Here is an 18,877-nt window from a genome sequence, read left to right as displayed (position 1 = left end):
CGCTGAGGGGAACTGCCGCGTCGTGAGCCGGATTGTGTGCGTTTGAGGACGATGGTCAAGATGTAAGATTGGGTGATTCCGTTCACCCCGGGGCAGGAGGTTTCCGGGTCGATTTGTGGTGCTTATTGTTAAGTGATGTGTGTTGGGTGTAAAAAGAGTTCTTCTGTGCTCGGTGGTTGATGCCGGTGTCGCAAGCTGGTGGAAGCACTACGAATGAACGAGTGTCGTGGAATATTTCGACCTGGATAAGCACAACCATTAGTATGAGCGAGTGTATGTTCGAGGGTGTTATTGAGAAGTGACTTGATGAGAGAAGGGGAGAAATGATGGAATTATAGTCTGCGCAGGTTTGCCTGGGCGCTTCCGGGTTGACCTGCGGTTGCGAAGGGGTCCAGGGACAGTCAAGAGACACAGGGGAAACGGAATTTCCAAATTACTTGATCGCATAAGATGGAAGAAGGATAGAAACTTACAAATGATCGAAATGGATGTCGTTGTGAAGCCTATCGAGGCATTTGGGGTTGTCGCCGGTTCGAACTGGTGTCTCGAAGACCTGCGACGATCAAGGGTTAGAATAAGGCGATTCATGGGGATATTCGAATTTCTGAGAGGGTAGACTGCATGCCAGGGTAAACATGGATGCATTCGACACTCACCTGTTGTTATGTTGGACGTTGTGTTGCTCCTCTTGAAGCAATTCTGTGTGTGGAAGAGAAGAGGAGCAGTCGAAGAAGTCGGCAGGAGTAGTCTTGGCTTGCGTTACTCAGAAATCATGACCACCGTTTTTATGCACTCTTCAACGCACTTTTTGCTCAACTACATGCCTACTTGATAGCACTGTGTATTCTATTTCTTTTAACCAGTTGAACGAATTGATAACATGTTCTCCTAGAGAGGTTCCTTTTTCATTTACAGAGCCCGCGCGATGCTGTCAACGTACTCGATTCTGGAGCATGTCATGGCCCGCTTTGCCCTCAAGTCAGCCGATATCAAAAGAGACAATGGTTGTTGGTAACCATGCACAAAGCTCGCACAATCCAAATCGAGATATCTATCAGGGTATGAGGAATAATGGCTCCGTGACTGAGGCCTGCGCATGGGTAAAGGCCTCGTTGAGTGACTCGAGTCTTCCCACCCATCCATCGCACACTCGGGCCTGGTTCTGCCGTCTATCTAGGAACACCCAAGAGATAGCAACGCCTGCGCCATATGCCTATGAAAAAGCGCAGAGCTGATCAGATCGAATCCCCGAGCGCATGCTACTGGCAATCATCTCTTGGGCGTGGTGACTGTGGTCGAGAGACAGCCAGGTGCAGTGGCCAAGTGCTTGGTTAGGCCTGATCCCGCCAATGATCATATGCGCCAACGTCTGAGGCAGGGATTGTTGAGGGTGGTCATGGGTGTAGCCCTCAAGTGGTGTTGTTTGACATGTCCAGTCTTTGCAATCTTTGCGACGAGTTGAATCCCTAGGTCTATGAGGTTCAAACTAGGACTTAGCGGTCAGCAAACCGCCTAACCGGCCGCTGGCTTTTATCTCTACTTATTTCATTATTATCATCATGAGCTATCTGGTGTGTGGTGGTGATGGTTGTCGTTTTGGAAGGACGAATATCAACTGCGCCCCTCCGGGATGGTGGTGTGCGCTGGCGAAGAGTCTCAAGTGGTATTTACAAGTACGCTCATAGCTCCTCCCATTGACGGCGCCCGATCAGCCAGCATCAACGCCAGGGATTGGCGATTCTGCATCCCGCACGTTGTGCTTTGATGGCGACTTACCTAGCATTAGTCGGCAACGGGATGCGAAGGGTTTGGGCTTGTTTGGGCTTTGGAGTAGTGTGTGATGCCCGGGAACCCAAAGGTTGCGCAAGAGAATCGCTTCAAGTGCGATTCCCTCTGGATTAGTACCGTTGACTCGAAATCATCTTCTTCGAAGAGTGTTTTTGTAGCAAGGATTTTCGTGGTTCCAGTTCATCCGGCGCAGGTTTTACAAAGTGGATGACGGCGACCCAATGGGCTTTCAAGAACGTCGCGATCCCGAACGGGTCGTGGCCGGCGGGACCGCAACCTGAATCGAGCTGGCAATGCAAAGTCGAATTGAACTCGTAGACAAGTAAAAGATCTGGCAGCCCGTCTCCTCATGGGGGCGCGCTGATTGCGCGCTGATAGGGAGACAAGGCATGTATGGTGTGCGCTATAATATAATTGGCGCAAAGACCGTGACGGTGTGAGACTGGCAAATCAGAAAGTGGAAGAGTACAGTAGCCATCCAGGTACAGAGTTGGGTCTCGAGAGGGCAACCCTTGCCCGGCCCAGATCGTTCATCGGCATGCGATACACAGAGGGGGGTGGTTGGTGGTGAGGGGATGCCGGGCTCATGGGGGACGTCAAGCCTCTGCAGTCGTGGCAGGCTCGGGTGCCCGCTGAAGTCTGCAGCCCCGTGTTCCGAGCGGCTAAGGCTCGAATCACTTGATCGCGGAGCAGAGAGACGACCTGACACTGAAGACGCAAACCGCCGTATTGACACCCCAAAGAAGGGAGAAACCTGAGGGCCGCGGTCACACGGTGGATAATCGGTGGTTGTTGGAGGAGATGGGTGGAGGGGTTTGCGCCGCACGTGATACCGTGGAATCTTCGCGATTGAGGGTGTTGATTAGGGCACAATTTGAACCTTCCATACTTCCACCACTGCTACTAGATGTACGGCAGCAAGAGGGGTAGGAATCGTTGAAGCACCTTCGGCAAGGACCACCGAAAGCATTTATATAGAGTATTCTATCCATATAGGGATTGACCCCCCACATATGTGAAAGTGAGGGTTTTTGATACCGCGCTCGGGAGACGCGACGTGCGGCTCAAGCGGCGCGGCGCGATCAAGCTTAAGCGAGAACATCCCTGTCCATAACAACCAAAATTCCGCTACTAACGTCTAGCGAGCTGGTTGGCTAGGAAGGTAAATGTCAACAAACATTCTCGTGCTGTGACGACCGACTCTACTTGTACCATCTCCTCCCATCTCCCATCTGTCCCATCAACCATCCACCTCAACCCTTCTACCACCCTTCCCCATTACTTCATGAGCTTGTTGTAGATTCCTTTCTGCAGTACTATCCACGTACAGCGCAGCTAAGGGAACGCGCACAACTCTTCTTATTCTACCCAGCACCAGTCACAAGTCTGAAGTTCCTAGGAGCTATCGCGCCCCCTTATGGTCATCTTAGGACGCGACCGCCTTACGCTTCATCATTGAGCCCTCCTACAAGCAACGATTAGGACTGTTCGCGCTGGTTCTGGCATTAGCAGCAATTCCTCAGTATCACCAATAGCGATAATGGACGCGCGCGTGAGTTCTCCTTTGCGATTTCTGTCTCTTCCTTCACCTATCCCCATCCCCCGATCTACATCCACACCACTACCCCATATCAGCACGTCTACCTCGCGTCCTCCTTGTCTTTAACTTCAACCTAAGCAAGCCGCAAGCTGACCTTCTTTGTTAAATAGCCTCAGCGACCACTCCGAGCCCTCCGGATCCAGGGCGACGAGAACGTAGCTCCTGCTCCCTCTAAGCAGACCCTCCATCAACGTCACAAGTCTACTGGCACTCTCTCCAACATGATGTCAGTAGGTGGTCTCAAGGCAGCTGCCAAGAGAACTGCCTTTGGAGACGTTAGCAATACAGTGAAGAACCTTTCATCCACACGCGATGATTCTGCCATTGCCGGCAAGTCAGCTCCCCAGGACTTCGTGAAGCCTGTGGTTTCTCAAGAGAACTCGGCGGCCTTCTTGAGACCAGCTCATAGACCTCTTAATGCAGCTGGCTCCAAAGGACCTGTCAATACTCAGTCGGTTCCCGTCCTCCCGGACGCGGTCTCAAAGGCGTCTCAACCTCAACAGCTAGCAGAGGCAAGCAAGCGCACCCTTTTGAAGCGTGGCACAACTATCTACAAGGATACCTCAGAGACTGACCAGGCTCCACAAACCGTGACGGAGAGACAAGACACGGCTCCTGCTGCTCCCGTCCACCAGGGTCTGGGCCCGCGCCAGCACAAGAGCCAGCCGCAGCTAAAGGCAGAGCAGCCAGTCCTACGACGCACACAGAGCAAGATTCTTACCGTCGAGCCACAAGTGAATGCTACCACTGGTGACACCATTTACCAAGACGCGATCGAAGAGCAGATCCCCTCTCCACCCAAAGACAGCTATGAAGCCTACATGAAGCTCATGGTCGAAAAGCACGATGAGCGCGTCGTTGAAGTCTCCCAGGCCACAGAGAATGCCGTAGAGAGACCTCATAGACAGTTGCCTGCTGCCCCTGTGGCTTCAGAGCCTGAGGAGTATTGGGAGGAAGAGGAAGAAGAGGAGATCTACGATGAGCAAGGATACACAACCGCTCATTCCTATAGATCCAGAGGCGATAATACCACTGGAGGCGCCACCACTGTTCTCTTGCCCAAGGTCACAAACAAGGTCAAGAAGGAGCTTGCCGCAGCCAAGGAATTCGTGGAGAGATCACGTACACGTGAGGAGATCGATGATGAGGCATGGGACACCAGCATGGTTGCAGAGTATGGTGATGAGATCTTTGCATACATGCGAGAGCTCGAGGTAAGCTCCCTTTGATCTACATGGTCTATTCTTCCCATTCTTTCCGCGTTTGTTTCTGGACTGCATCGCGTACCTGTCGCGTCCCTTTACTCGCCCTTGTGCCGCCCTAAGCAAGACCCCTTATGCGACCTTTGTTTACCCCACATCCCTGCCATGTTTACAAGTTGTGCATCAGTTGCTGACCAGAACCCCTAGAACAAGATGTTGCCTAATCCGCACTACATGGACAACCAGGCCGAGATTCAATGGTCGATGCGATCTGTCCTCATGGACTGGTTGATTCAAGTTCATCATCGATTCGCCTTGTTGCCTGAGACACTCTTCCTGTGCGTCAATTATATTGATCGCTTCTTGTCTTGCAAGATCGTCTCTCTGGGCAAGCTTCAGTTAGTTGGTGCCACAGCTATCTTCGTCGCTGCCAAGTACGAGGAGATCAACTGCCCATCTGTTGGCGAGATTGTCTACATGGTTGATGGCGGCTACACCGTTGATGAAATTCTGAAGGCAGAGCGCTTCATGCTTAGCATGCTTCAGTTCGAGCTTGGGTGGCCTGGTCCCATGAGCTTCCTTCGACGCATTAGCAAGGCTGATGATTATGACCTGGAGACTAGAACCTTGGCCAAGTACTTCCTGGAAATCACCATCATGGATGAACGCTTTGTTGGGCTTCCTCCAAGCTATATTGCTGCTGGTGCTCACTGCCTTTCTCGTATGATGCTCAAGAAGGGTGACTGGGTAAGCCTCCTCTCCCTGTATGTGACGGGAACAACAACTAACAATCTCCAGAGCCCCGCTCATGTTTACTACTCTGGATACACCTGGACCCAAATCAGGCCATTGGTATCAATGATCCTCGAATGTTGCGAGAGCCCCCACAAGCATCATTCTGCCGTCTTTGAGAAGTACTCGGATCGTCGATACAAGCGTGCTTCCATTTTCGTCCAGGCCGAGATGACCAAGGGATTCACCTTGCCGCCACTCCAACTCTCCCGATTGTCCCTCCCATCTCTTGAAGATGTTGACGCACACCTGCCATATGAGACCCGAGAGTCATTCAAGCGCATGGTCCAAGTCAAGGGCTGTTAGACCTTCCACCTAACATACCAATTTCGATTCTCTGTATTTTATTGGGCCTCATATGGTGGCTATTTCGCCGGCCATGGATATGGTATTCCCTCATACTCCGTATCTGGATCGGCCATTACAACATCAGATGTTATTAGACAACCTCTGTTTTCACAACGTGGCGGCGGTGTCACTTGACATACTTCCACAACCACACGTGGGCTATCATCCTGAGCTTCCACTATTTCGTCTCCCCAACCACACTTTGCATTCAAAAGCGTAACGATGCTTTACGACGAGACGCGACCACGACTTTCCTTCCCCTGTTTCATTTATGGGAGTTGGGGGGGTGCATCAACATAAAGCCCTGAGCGGCATTGCTATTAATACTTGTCCCCTTCCGTTTTACTACGGTTGTGGCATGGCTGGCTGTTTTTCCTTGTGTTTTTCTCTGGATGGATGGGCGTCCATGGGTGCGGGATAGTGCTCATAAAAGTAATTACAGTCAATGCATACTAATACCATAAAGTCTAGTAACTGCAAAATGTGAATGTGAATGTGAGGATGAAAGGTGAATGTAAGGATGAATGTGAAGATAAATGTGAAAATAACTGTGAAGATAAAGGTAGATGTAAATGCCGATATATCACCTCTTCTTACGTGGGCTTCACGGGATTGTTGACATGAAGACGGAATGCAGATCCCGCGTGACGCCCAGGCCAGGAGTTCCGCCCCTGTGTGGCAAATCCCGCCTTGTGACCGCTGTTGATGTTTTTCACGAGGTTTTTTTCTTTTTCTATTAACTCCAACTCTTATCGCCGCCGCTAAACCCAACCGGGCATCCGACGCGGAAGAGTTAGCGTTCCGAGGCCGTTTATCCGGCGCAGTCAGACTTGTCAGGACTCAGAGGGAAATAATTTTCGGGATCTTGTGAAAGAGAAATCTAATCGTCTAATCAGCGCCGCGCCCAGGACAGACCATTATCCTTCCCCGGGTTCTCCCTTTCCTTCGATCTTCTAGCACTGAACCCTTACGGCCCTGTCGCTCCATAACAGAGTGCATCGCGATCCCTTCATTCAACTGCATCTTTCCTCATCTTCCCTCCTATCACGACTCTCTCCCTCCCTCTCGCTCGATCTCTGCCTCCTGAACCAACCTCCCTCCTTTCCCCAGGCACAGCCGCACCGCAGACCCACAATCGTTTAAGCCCTTCTCAATCTGACACCGCGACAGGGCGACTTCCATTAGTTCCGCGATCTTTCATTCGAATCCCTAGACGCGATCATAAACACCTGCCGAGATGGCCGAACTTACAAAGGCGAAGGAGGTGGTGAAGGAGAAACTCCTTGGCACAGACCTGACAGAACCTGTGCAGCTGTCGGCTCAATCCAAAGCTACCTTTGAGAAGAACGCGCGAAAAGATGCTGAGTCCGGCGAGCTATTCATGGGCGAGGAGGAGTTCATTAATGCTATTGCGCCAGAGGGCGAAGATTATGTGAGTCAATATTGACCTGAACGCGGTCCTGACGCGCGCCTTTATCACATGGGTTTAGAACCATTGACTAATGAGTGATGCTACAATATAGCACAAGATCAAGCGCGAACAATATGCCATTCTCTTCCGGGTGGCAGATCGACGAGGCGCGGGCAAGTTAAACCTCTTTGACTGGGGCACCTTTGAGAATCTGCTCGCAAAGCCAGACGCGGAGTACGAAATCGCTTTCCGACTGTTTGATGTCGAACGCAAAGGCACTGTCAAATATGACCACTTAAAGGCGCTGTACGAGATGAACAAAGGACCAGATAGCATACCTTTTGATTGGAATTGTGAATGGGCCACCTTGTACAGTGGAGGCAAGAAGCGACGACACGATCTCACATACCCCCAGTTCTCACAGATGCTGAGAGGACTGCAAGGGGAGAGGATACGACAAGCTTTCCACTTCTTTGACAAGGACGGTGATGGATATATCGAGCCTGAAGAATTCCAGCGCATCATTCTCGAGACTTCCAAACACAAACTCTCTGACCACCTGTTGGAGAACCTTCACACCCTCTGCAACATCTCAGCGGGCAGCAAGATCTCTTATGCCAATGTGCGCGCCTTCCAGAACATGATCAAGGAGATGGATCTGGTAGAGATGATCCTTCGCCAGGCGACCGCTCAAAGTGCAGATGGGAAGATCACTCGCACAGATTTCCTCAACGAAGCCGCTCGAGTTACTCGATTCTCGCTCTTTACTCCTATGGAGGCAGACATCCTATTCCACTTTGCTTCGCTCGACGAACCGTCAGGCCGTCTCGGTCTCTCGGATTTTGCGAAAGTGCTCGACTCCTCCTGGCGAAACCGAAAGCTCCACGCATTGACCTCCCTTCCAGGCCTGCCAAAAGACAAGACCGCAACCCAAAACTTCTTCTTCTCAGTCCTCGAATCTGTACACCACTTTGCCCTTGGCTCGCTGGCTGGCGCCTTTGGCGCATTCATGGTCTACCCCATCGATCTCGTCAAGACCCGTATGCAGAACCAGCGTTCCTCGCGAGTAGGCGAAATGCTGTACAAGAATTCTTGGGACTGTGCTAAGAAAGTTGTCCGTCATGAAGGATTCAGAGGTCTATATTCGGGTGTTCTGCCGCAACTTGTCGGTGTTGCTCCAGAGAAGGCTATCAAATTAACGGTCAATGATCTTATTAGAGGACACTTCTCATCTAAGGATGGAAAGATCTCGATCCCGCACGAAATTCTGGCTGGTGGTTCGGCGGGTGCTTGTCAAGTCGTATGTTCCCCCCTCCATTTCCAATGGCATCCACCCTATTTCATCTTTCTTCTCACTCTAGCACTCCCCCTCTCCCTTCATGTTTCATTCTTCCTCAACACTGAGCTAACATGTGGCGTGGTAGATCTTCACCAACCCCCTCGAAATTGTCAAAATCCGACTCCAAGTCCAAGGTGAAGTCGCCAGAACTGTTACCGACGCTCCCCGACGCTCCGCAATGTGGATAGTCCGCAACCTTGGTCTCGTTGGTCTCTACAAGGGCGCCTCTGCGTGTCTCCTCCGTGACGTGCCCTTTTCCGCCATCTACTTCCCCACATATAACCACTTAAAACGCGACTACTTCGGCGAGAGCCAGACGAAGCAGCTTGGCATCCTCCAGTTGTTGACGGCGGGTGCGATAGCTGGTATGCCGGCGGCTTACTTGACGACACCTTGTGATGTTATCAAGACACGTTTACAGGTCGAGGCTAGAAAGGGCGAATCTTCATACACCTCCTTGAGGCATTGCGCAAAGACCGTCTGGAAAGAAGAGGGCTTCCGCGCCTTCTTCAAAGGCGGCCCGGCCCGTATCCTCCGTAGCTCCCCACAATTCGGTTTCACATTAGCGGCGTATGAGGTACTTCAAAGCCTCCTACCCATGCCGGGCGCGGGAAAGAAAGAGCATGCTGGTGTATCAGAGGCTAAGGCAGGACTGCCAGGCCAGGAGGGCCCGTTGAGCTACCTGAGGAGCCGGAATGCGTTGAAGATTATTCTGGATCTGGACGAGGAGTTTGGACGATTCAAGGGCCCTGGCCAGAGCGGCTGGAAGAATATCCCCAAGATTCTCGGTGGTGAGAAGTAATGACCAATAACGGGGACGTTTATGAATGTGCAGCCGGGCAATGAGGTTGTTGATATGACTCTTGAATGATCGTTTTGATTATTGCCGGAGTGGGACATCATAGGCGTGGATAGCATGCATCATACCATGTCTCATTCCACGGAAACGGCGTTCTTCGGATAAATCTCTTTATTTTTCTTTTCTAATTCTCAAAGACTCTAGAAGGGGCGGTGAGAAGTGTGTGCGAGTGAGAAAGACAAGAGTAGATTAGATGTAGATTGTAACTCTAGCAAATGTGTGTGACGTAGATATATACCTATATAGCTAGCGATCTAGATCTTGTGAGGCACCAATTAGAACATGTCAAATACTTGAGATGACGCCTGACTTCATTCATGTACATGCATTGATTGATTGTGTCCAAGAGCACAAGCGCTCCCAGCGACTGCGATGCTACTATCTGGTAATACATAACTGTTCTTTCATCTGGTACAGCGTACATTTACTTCTGTAGCCCCTCAAGATTCGAAATGCCTAATCAGTGGAACGAAATCACTTCAATACATGAATCACAGAACGACCGACCTATTCTAGAACTTCTTAAAAAAAAAGTTAAAAAAATAAATAAAAACAGCTTGATGAAGAAGTCAAGGAAATCGCTTCATAATTCTAAGGGGCCAGCTTATTGGACATCTAGTTTTCAGTTTTGCTCATGTGAATGCTTACTTACCTCCCTAGATACTGCTTAGTAATTCATATCGCTTAACCCCCCTTTTTCTCGATTCGCCACAATTTAAACAACCCGGAATATTGCGAAAAAAATCTTTCCAAAAAAAATGAAAAGGAAAGAAAAAGGAAAATGCAAAAATTGGACGCTGTGGGAATTGAACCCACGACCTTTCATAATCACGTTCGGACGAACATGCGAAACGAAAATCATACCCCTAGACCAAGCGCCCTTATGTTTGCTGGATGATGGGGTGTGGGATTGTGGGGCTATAGATGAGGGGTTTGGAAGATGCGGAAATAAAGAAGGGTGGATAATGTAGGTAGGCAGGTAAAATGTAGAATTCCTCAATAATCGCCAAAGTGTTCACAGGTTAGTGGGTACATATTATTTTTGATGGTGTATATATATAGCTGTATCTCGGCTCGAAGTAGATAGCATAGGTAGATGAAGAGCTTGATGTGTACTGCGTCGAAGATTATTTCCTCGCTCGGCGAGTGATGCATTGAGGTTATCAATGGGTAGAAAAGGGATCAAAAAGTAATCAAGAGGAGGCCGGTCTCTTTAAGATAATATGATTCTTCGCTAATAAAGTAATTGCGTAATTGAAGACAGGACTGGATGAGAAAAAAGGAGAGGGGGCCGGCGATTGAGCGGGGTTGACAAAAGTTATTGATCAGAGAGACTTCACCTTTTTAAGTATTGACTGGTGAAAGGAGGTGTTTGGTTGACTGATAGAGTTTGGTAGGGCAATTGTGCAATTGATGGTGAGAGAAAAGTACAGCAAGTCAGGAGAATCAGGAGTCAGAAAAAATAGGAGACACTGCTGGAAGGCTCCGGGTCGTTGACTGCATAGGTATAACCGTATCATCGATAACAGTACTGGATCTATGGTACAAGAGCTTCGTGGTATAACTTCGCGCAGACAAAGTCCGTGGAGCCCACGAAGCCTGGATAGCAGGAGACTGGCAGGAAAACGGCCGTTGGGTTATGGAGAGAACTTCCGCGAATCTGCTTAACATGGGCGAGAGTCTTCCATGCTAACAATCGCGCATTTATGAAAGAAAGCCTGCATGGACCAAGAGACCAATAACTATCTCCCACCGTGCTGCAAACACTTGTCAGCCTGATTGCCCTATTGGCCTGTTGCCTTTGCTGATACTCTAAACTTCGTGGGGTCTTAGGTCCCTGAAGTGAACTCTGCAACCTCGCTGCCCACCGGAGACATCATAGTATCCTCGAGCCAACTGACGTACTCAGGAAAAGCCGAAACACTCCCGTAAACCTTTACCCTCTTCACCCCCCTGATGCGTTCAAACAGCCTCAACACCTTGTGATCTGAGCTCCCGAACTGTGCCTGGAAAACCTCAATAACTAACTCCTCAACTCCGGTGAAAGCCTTTTCTGCTTGGTGCGCAGAGAAATTGGGATCACAATCGAGTCGCACCCGTATGTGATACCTCGTCATCAGAGCTATCAAGCTCGTGTTGCTGATTGTATCGTAATAGAGTCGAAGTCGCGGAAGACCGTTAAGGAGATTTGGATGGGCGAGGAAGGTATTACAGCCGTAGAGAATCTGTTTGGCTTCTTCGTAAACTTTGCGGCAAACAGAGAGTATTTCGGGATATATCGGGGGGTCGCCGAGGCGTCTTGGGGTCGAGAGAGACGGTAGGAGAAGGAGTTGTCGGTAGATCTGGTTGCGGATCTCTCCTGGGAGATCAAGAAATGTGAGGCCCGTCATGGTATAGGGAGTACTTGGCTGACTATGAATAGGGTAGGTGAAGCTATTGATACTGATACATTTGTCGAAGTGGCGTTATCATAGCCCAGGAGATAAGATCTCGATAAGATGAATTTAGATAGAGGTTGGCACGTGATATCGCGCCTTCGTAAGAGAGTCAAGGTACCTTAGATGGCACAGGGCAGAAATCCCTTCTCCTTTCCTCCGCAATGACTTGACAATACGCTGTCCAGGCGTATCATGGCGGCTTCATTCCTTGAGATCATATCTAAGGTCTTTGGCTGGATATACACTCTTTGCTGGTCGCTCTCTTTCTACCCTCAACCAATTCTCAACTTCCGGCGCCGGTCTACGAGCGGAACCACCATAGACTTCCCCGCCATCAATACCCTGGGCTTCACTGCATACCTTGCTTCGAATGCGGCATTCTTATACTCGCCTCAAATACGCCGGGAATACGCGTTGCGATATCATGGCCTTACGCCGACTGTGCAACCTAACGATGTGGCTTTTGCCGCCCATGCCATGATCCTAAGCGCGTTGACGCTGTCGCAGTACGTCCCGGCGATTTGGGGTTTCGATAAGGAGGGGAAACGAGGGCCTGGAGCTCGAATCAGCAAGGAAATATTGGGAATAACTGTGGGAAGCTTTATCCTAGTTGGGATTGTGGCTTTAACTGTCGCTGTGAGACATGATGAAGACCCGAAAACTGGCTTTGCTTGGATCGACGTTGTCAGTCTCTTAATACCAACTTTTGCATTATGTGTACTAATTTCGCTCTGGCTCTGCAGATTTATACTGTCTCTTATGTCAAGCTCTTCGTCACTCTGGTCAAATACTTGCCTCAAATCATCACAAACCGCAGAAACCGTTCCACGCAAGGCTGGGCCATAGATCAGATACTCCTCGATTTCGCCGGCGGATTACTCTCGATTGCACAACTTGGAATCGATAGCTATCTGCAGCACGATTGGTCTGGAATAACTGGCAATCCCGTCAAGTTAGCTCTTGGAAATGTGGCCATGTTTTTCGATGTTGTATTCATGGTACAACATTATTGTCTATATCAAGGGAAACGTGAAGGATCTTCCGCAGAATCTGAGGAGGATCCTCTCCTTAGTGAAACTAGCAGCGAGGAAAGGATCTGATAGGCGACACAATCTGTTTTGGGTTATTCCATACCCTCGAATCCCGTTCAGCCCTGCTCGAATGAGTGGTGGCTGGGAAATTTCCACGCATTGTGGCTCGAGACCACAGCAGCAGAATACGGACGACCCTTCAGCGGCAAGACAGGCTCCTCTGACACCAGTACCCAACCCTTAAGTTCATGCGGACTCGGGAGAGGAGACTCAATGCCACATTTACGCCGTCGTAGCGGCTTCAAAGGAGACTGTTCTTTTCTATAGATATTCTTCTCGCGCGCTGTGCTCAGTAGTGGATGTTCTACTTGGGTCCCATGACTGTTGCTTCAGCCGCGATTGACTTTCCGAATCAAGATGTCGAGGGAGGAAATGGCACAGGAATCCTGATAGGACATGGAGTCCTGGATCAGAATACAACTATCAAAGATGTTACTAGAGCTCCCCAAGGCTTGTTTCCAATGATACGGATACATCTGGATTTGCGCCGGCCTTCAATCTACTAGTGGGCCCGGATCGTTAGTAACTGGAATGCTTTCAATCTGCCGAAACATCCAGCCTTGTCACCGCATTTGTGGGCCAGCTATTCTGCCTGGCAGTTTGAATGCTCTTGTACAGAAAATCTCAACTCGATATTTGAGTATCTTGAATATCTGAAAGGCCTGAAGCCAAGGGGCTAGTCGATGTCCGTCTATTTCAGTTCTTGATAATTCGATGGATCGTTTCTTTCAGTTTGGGAGAGCATTGGGGCCTGTAGTGTAGCGCCCATAAGATCATCCTTTCTGAATAATGCTAAGTACATGGCTTCCGGTATGGACCAAATCCGACCATCTGAGCCTTTCTTTACGATCAATCTGGATGTGGGAGCTGTCTACTAAGACGTGGGGTGCATTTCAAAGTCTGAACTTCTCTGAGTATATCATTTAACCGCTTAATCTCATTGATCTGGGGGAATCAAGGTTGTCATACATGGCCGTTCAAGGAGGGCATAGTAGATGGAGTGTGGGGGCTTTACAATTTCACACCAACTCTTAAATATACGTACCTACCTCCTTCCATATATCGCACCTCTTTCTTGCCTAGTAATATTCAGAAAAGGGGACTGTATGCATCAATAATCCTCGTCTGCTGCATCTCCAGAGCGACTCCTCGTTTCTGATGTCTGGATATAGAACTATTTTGCATTGCGCTGTGCTTTGTTCTTCTGCTTCTTCTGTATCGCATTTGAACGCCTCTCGTTAACAAATTCAACTGCCAACATTATCATCAGGCTTAATATGCTCTTCCAGCTCTTTTTCGGAAAGCCACCAATCCTATCCGCTCTTATCCCGATATCTTCTAGTTACCAGGAGGAGTCCGAGTCGCTGCAGAGCATATCGATTGCAAGGAGTGGCATAGTCTGGGAGGCATGTTACGTGGGTAGAAGCCTAGAAGGAGATCGACCATGTCGCCAAGTGGAGACGCCGATCGCCGCAAATGTTGGACGGTTGGACCGTTGATTAGTGGAGAGAGGAGCCGTGATCTGGGAGACGAGATTCTGGGACGTGGATAGGACTACCTTAAACAGCAGTCAATTCCTCGACTCCTTGGCGAATAGCTTGGTATATCAACTAGTTGTAATTGTATACTTCAAAGTTATTCATGTTCCTATAGATCAGTGCGAGATAGTTTCTTTGATTGGGAACCTGTTCACGGTTAGATTTCAACCTCTGGGCACAAAGTATATTGGTGATCGTGTTTCATTGATCTAGCCATTGTGTAGCAAGTTAACATGGGTCAAGGCCCTATGACACGATGAACGCTAAAGCACCTCCGAAAAGCCATCGATTGGTGCCAGAGTGCCCTGTATTCCAGGGGTCTAGCACCGAAAATCCACTAGCAACAAGTATTCCCCAAGCTTTTGTTCATTCGTCCAGCCAGAAGAGATCGAGTCTTAAGACAAGTTCCCGTATTTAGACCGAAGATCCAACCATGCGAATATCGATACTAGCCATATCCTCTTCTGCCTGCTTGAACTCCCGCTCCACAGCAGCCTCCCAAGCCTTCTCAAGGGTGTGCAACTGTTCATTAGCAGCAAGGGCATTCTGATCGAGGTTGCCAGCCAAGACGTCCGCCTCGGTCTTCGCGGTGAGCTGATGCCAGTTATGATTGACGCGCTTGATTCCAGCCTTCAACTTCTCAAAGTTCTTGCCGAATTTCATGCTCACGCTTAAATCGATTTCTGGGGTCTTGTCAGAGTCATTGGTGCCGGACTTCTGGTTCTCGGCAGAACCTTCAGCCTTGTCACGAACTCCTCCCTTGGCCCAGTTGTTGACTGTCTTAATGTCCGCGTTAAACTTCTCACAGCCAGTGGTGGCGATCTGCATGTCCATCTTCAAGCCGAGTCCCCCGATCTTGTCTGAGTCTTTAGTGTTAAGCTCCTGGCTGGTAGAACCCTCGGTATCACCATGAACTCCTGGCTTGGCTTCCGCGAGATGCCCGTCGGTCTTGCCATCGTCGATCTTCTCCTTAAGCATTTCCTCGACGACCAGTGTCAACTTATCAAGCTTCACTCCAAGATCTCCAACACTGTCCAAGACTTTGGCCATCTGTGTGCCACCAGAGCCATGTAGGTTGGAAAAGCATGCTGGGCAATGGCCTTCAAGCTTGTCGATCTTGTTGGTGCAGGAGAGCATCCAAAGGATGCAGTCAGGCTTGTTGCATTTAACGATCAAGGCCAATACTTGATGACCGCATGCCGAGTACTCTCCACGTCGTCCGGTGCACATCGTTGCTGATGATTGTGGGTGCGTGCTTGGTTGGTTTGTGTTGATGTCGGAAGGTGGCTCGAAGTCCTTCCTTCCAATTGTCAGCAGTTGCTTTGAAGACCTTGTATGGCGTTCACTCACCAGAGTCGCTGTAGATATCCGAGATTGTGAGTCCTGATTGTTGCTAATCAGTCTGGATCCTGGAGGTTGGGAGACTGGGAGACTGGGGAGAAAGTTGTTGTGGAGGTGTGGGGGTTGGTGCCGAGAAAGAAGTTAATATCAAGTTGGTCTCGAGGAATGTTCGCACGACACAGCCCAAAGTAGGGTCTCGAACTCAAGACTTAGATTTCCGGACGTTAATATCTTCGAATTCTTTGTACCACAGAGTCTTCGTAGATACACGTTTTATCATTAACCTTAGTTAAAAAGCAAAAGATCCGTTCGACAGGAGTCCTAGGGCCGAGCTCTTGTCTGTATGTGTCCACTACTCACATGACTCCTCTGCATCGCATCATCCACCTAATTGTAAGCACAGTCGAACTTCATGAAATCCCAACTTCACCGATCATTATCAAACTTCTGAGTAGACAAAGAATCAGACTGGATGACCCCCTCAAACGGCAAGAGGGTTTGTCACTCACTGTCAGCTATTATTGAGCAAACATTGACATTGCAGGACCTCAGAGTCTGCATTTTGGAGCTGGAGCTACCTATTACTTTGTCAGCCCTGGGTTGAGTCAAATTCCTTTCATGAAAGAAGATAATTGAAGTCAAGACTTCGTAGTAGTACTACAACCACATAAGATCTTTACATGCGTTGACTCCAGCACACGATGAGTTCCTTGAGTTCCTTGAGCTGCATTCTCGACTCCTATCTTGGCGCTGCAAGTTTGCTTTGCTCCATGAGAGTGATGATGAGCAGTTCAACACACGGCGTTTGTTGCTGCTTGAAGTTTCAGCAGTTACTCACCTCAATGCCGAGGGATAGGGTCCTATGCAGGTGTTTCTACCAGAGGCGCGGGGCGAATCAGCCTTTGAATGGATCCTGGAAAGACTTGGCGATGTCTTCGCACTCCTTTATGAGCTTGTTTTCCCAGTCTTTCGTCATGCGCTCAACATCTCTGTTCCACTGTGCGAGATCCACGTCTCGCTGTGATTTCATAGTAGTAATCATATCGCCGTCAGCGTTGAAACTTGCTTCCACCATCATAAAGTCTTGGGTTTTGAGCATGCCAACCACGTTCTCGTTGACCATTGCAATGCTCTTGCGCAGATTTCCAAAGTGGGACGTAATGAGGGTGGACAGGCTCAGGCCCAACACACTGGTGTTCTCAATCTCTGGCATGTGTGGTCCCGTTTCTTTGCTAGCTTCATTGGATTGGCATCTGGTAGATCTATATGCAGATTTCATTAGTGCCTGAATTGCTTTGTAAACGATGAGGATGAAACTACCGTTTGGACGCGTCTGTCTTACAAATCTTACTAGGTGGGATGTTCACCTCTGACTTCTCCAAAGCAGGGTGAACATCCTCTTCCTTCTTGGCTCCTTTCTTTGCCATCTCTACCTCAGGGGTGCTGGAGACAATACAGACATCCATAGTGGTCTTTCTAGTCTTGTCATTGCTTGAACCGATATTGCAGTTGCAGTGTTTCATCTTCGCCTCTGCTACTTCGAGCTTGGCAGCCTCAAGGGCGGCGATCAGCTTGTCGACCTTCGCTCCTAGCGACCTGACGTAGGCTGGGACCTGGGCATCTGTCAGCTCTTCGGAGAAACTTGGATAAAAGCTACGCATAATCTCCTTGGGGGCGATTCTGACCTCAGTAGGATTGGTTGACCCGCTGTCGCTCGGAGGATTGATAGTGTGTCCACACACAGAATTGCAGTTCTGGTCTCCATTACCCATATCAGGTTCTTCAGGTATTGATGGTAATGTAAGGTTGGGAAGCATGTTGAAGTAAAGGAGATCTCGAGCTGTGTGCTTCTCTGGTTGAAGTGTGGGTTATCATACGGCAAATAATCGAACGGACGTTTGCTTACCTGGATGGTTCCGTCCCTTGATGTCTTTATCGCACTTACCAGAGAGGATTGAAGAGATGAAGAACAGGTTGCAGATTGATGGCTATTGTGCACAAGAAAGAAAATGTGGGCATTAACCGAGTGAAGTATTAAGGGATATGGTAGGAGGGGGGAGAGCTTGCAGGACCCTCTGCCCTCGCCTCTCAAAATCACCAACTATATCCTACGCATAATTGACTCCATCTTTGAACTATGGGTCGGTTAACCCAGCACCAAGATTCAAATCTTCTACCTATCCTCATTGATGCTTGCAAGGACGGAAGTCAATCTGTTATTGTGGACAATGAGCGACGCGCAACAACGAGCTCAGAGATGCTCCGTTCAACCATACTGCTTGTAGATGTATTATATCATGTATCTATTATGAGCATACGGTATCTATAGTCTTATTGCTCCTGTCTGCTTGCTAAATCCCCTCTCTCAGCCCAGATTTCCAATACCCCGCCCTGCCCCTCCTACCCTCCCCTGTTGCTCCTGTCCGAAAACCGGCATTCTATAGGAATCTAAAGCGAAACACATATAGTCTTTCCAGGCACAGCTTATGCATGTATCCTCTGCTTTTGAAGCCTTAGAACACCAGGCTAGCCCTACGAGATCAGGCATTCGCAGAAGCTTTGAAGACCAGACGAGATCTACACTATACCAACTACTTTCCCACTGGAGGCGTTTGAGAACAATTGAAAATCTACAAACATAAATAGAAATATTGAAATAATCTAAGTCATACAGAAAACTATACCATGTTCAATTTTTGCCTCAAATTGTACGATATGATGGCAAAGCTTTCAAAGTTAGAACTTAGCTTGCAGCTCGCGATACAGATCTTATAGAGGAGCTGCTTGGTTCTTCCATTTTCCTATAAGTTTGAACCATTTAAAAGCATCTTTGATTCTAGCCGCTAGTTTCTTACTGCATCCTACACAATGACCTTTGGAACCGTTGCCCACTTGTGCGATTATTTCATCAACTGTCGGTGTTTCGTACATATTGCGGCAAGCAACAAGGAGTGGTGGATAATTTGGAGCAGGCTGGAGGTTCATAAAGGATATCGAGTTTGTTCAATGTGGTATCATGCCGTGTGTAGAGATACTTGACAATAGGTCAGCTATGTGCGGGTCCAGTGGAAGTAGGTACTCGGCCTACCCCAAGTCAGAATAAACCTATAACGAAAAGTTGCAGTAGGAA

General features: G+C 49.0%; 5 protein-coding genes across 5 annotated transcripts; 3 read left to right on the top strand and 2 right to left on the bottom strand.

The window, feature by feature from the left end:
- Positions 1-3,328: 3,328 nt before the first annotated feature.
- M430DRAFT_20809 (hypothetical protein) lies at positions 3,329-5,688 on the top strand (the record flags this gene model as incomplete). The annotated part of the gene is made up of 4 exons (XM_024864373.1): positions 3,329-3,340; positions 3,499-4,602; positions 4,798-5,337; positions 5,389-5,688. 4 exons carry the CDS (start codon positions 3,329-3,331, stop codon positions 5,686-5,688), a joined length of 1,956 nt encoding a protein of 651 aa, XP_024718883.1.
- A 909-nt stretch (positions 5,689-6,597) lies between these two features.
- On the top strand, positions 6,598-9,282 carry M430DRAFT_143317 (hypothetical protein; the record flags this gene model as incomplete). Its single annotated transcript, XM_024862812.1, has 3 exons — positions 6,598-7,162; positions 7,254-8,441; positions 8,566-9,282. Exons 1-3 carry the CDS (start codon positions 6,968-6,970, stop codon positions 9,280-9,282), a joined length of 2,100 nt encoding a protein of 699 aa, XP_024718882.1. The 5' UTR covers positions 6,598-6,967.
- A 1,557-nt stretch (positions 9,283-10,839) lies between these two features.
- Positions 10,840-11,789, bottom strand: M430DRAFT_36116 (hypothetical protein). The gene has a single exon (XM_024866872.1). The coding sequence runs from the start codon at positions 11,727-11,729 to the stop codon at positions 11,169-11,171; it is 561 nt and encodes a 186-aa protein (XP_024718881.1). The 5' UTR covers positions 11,730-11,789; the 3' UTR covers positions 10,840-11,168.
- A 180-nt stretch (positions 11,790-11,969) lies between these two features.
- Positions 11,970-12,877, top strand: M430DRAFT_105267 (hypothetical protein; the record flags this gene model as incomplete). The annotated part of the gene is made up of 2 exons (XM_024860995.1): positions 11,970-12,461; positions 12,521-12,877. The coding sequence occupies 2 exons, from the start codon at positions 11,970-11,972 to the stop codon at positions 12,875-12,877; spliced, it is 849 nt and encodes a 282-aa protein (XP_024718880.1).
- A 1,943-nt stretch (positions 12,878-14,820) lies between these two features.
- Positions 14,821-17,564, bottom strand: M430DRAFT_20805 (hypothetical protein; the record flags this gene model as incomplete). Its single annotated transcript, XM_024864372.1, has 4 exons — positions 14,821-15,706; positions 15,757-15,789; positions 16,689-17,009; positions 17,068-17,564. 4 exons carry the CDS (start codon positions 17,562-17,564, stop codon positions 14,821-14,823), a joined length of 1,737 nt encoding a protein of 578 aa, XP_024718879.1.
- Between the last annotated feature and the right edge of the window lie 1,313 nt (positions 17,565-18,877).

This window comes from Amorphotheca resinae (assembly GCF_003019875.1).
Source record: "Amorphotheca resinae ATCC 22711 unplaced genomic scaffold M430scaffold_9, whole genome shotgun sequence".
Taxonomy (NCBI): Eukaryota; Fungi; Ascomycota; class Leotiomycetes; order Helotiales; family Amorphothecaceae; genus Amorphotheca; species Amorphotheca resinae.
This window is presented reverse-complemented; position numbering and strand designations above follow the sequence as displayed.

Coding starts and splice junctions, on each gene's coding strand:
- M430DRAFT_36116 (XM_024866872.1), bottom strand. CDS start 11,729: ATGACGGGCCTCACATTTCTTGATCTCCCAGGAGAGATCCGCAACCAG.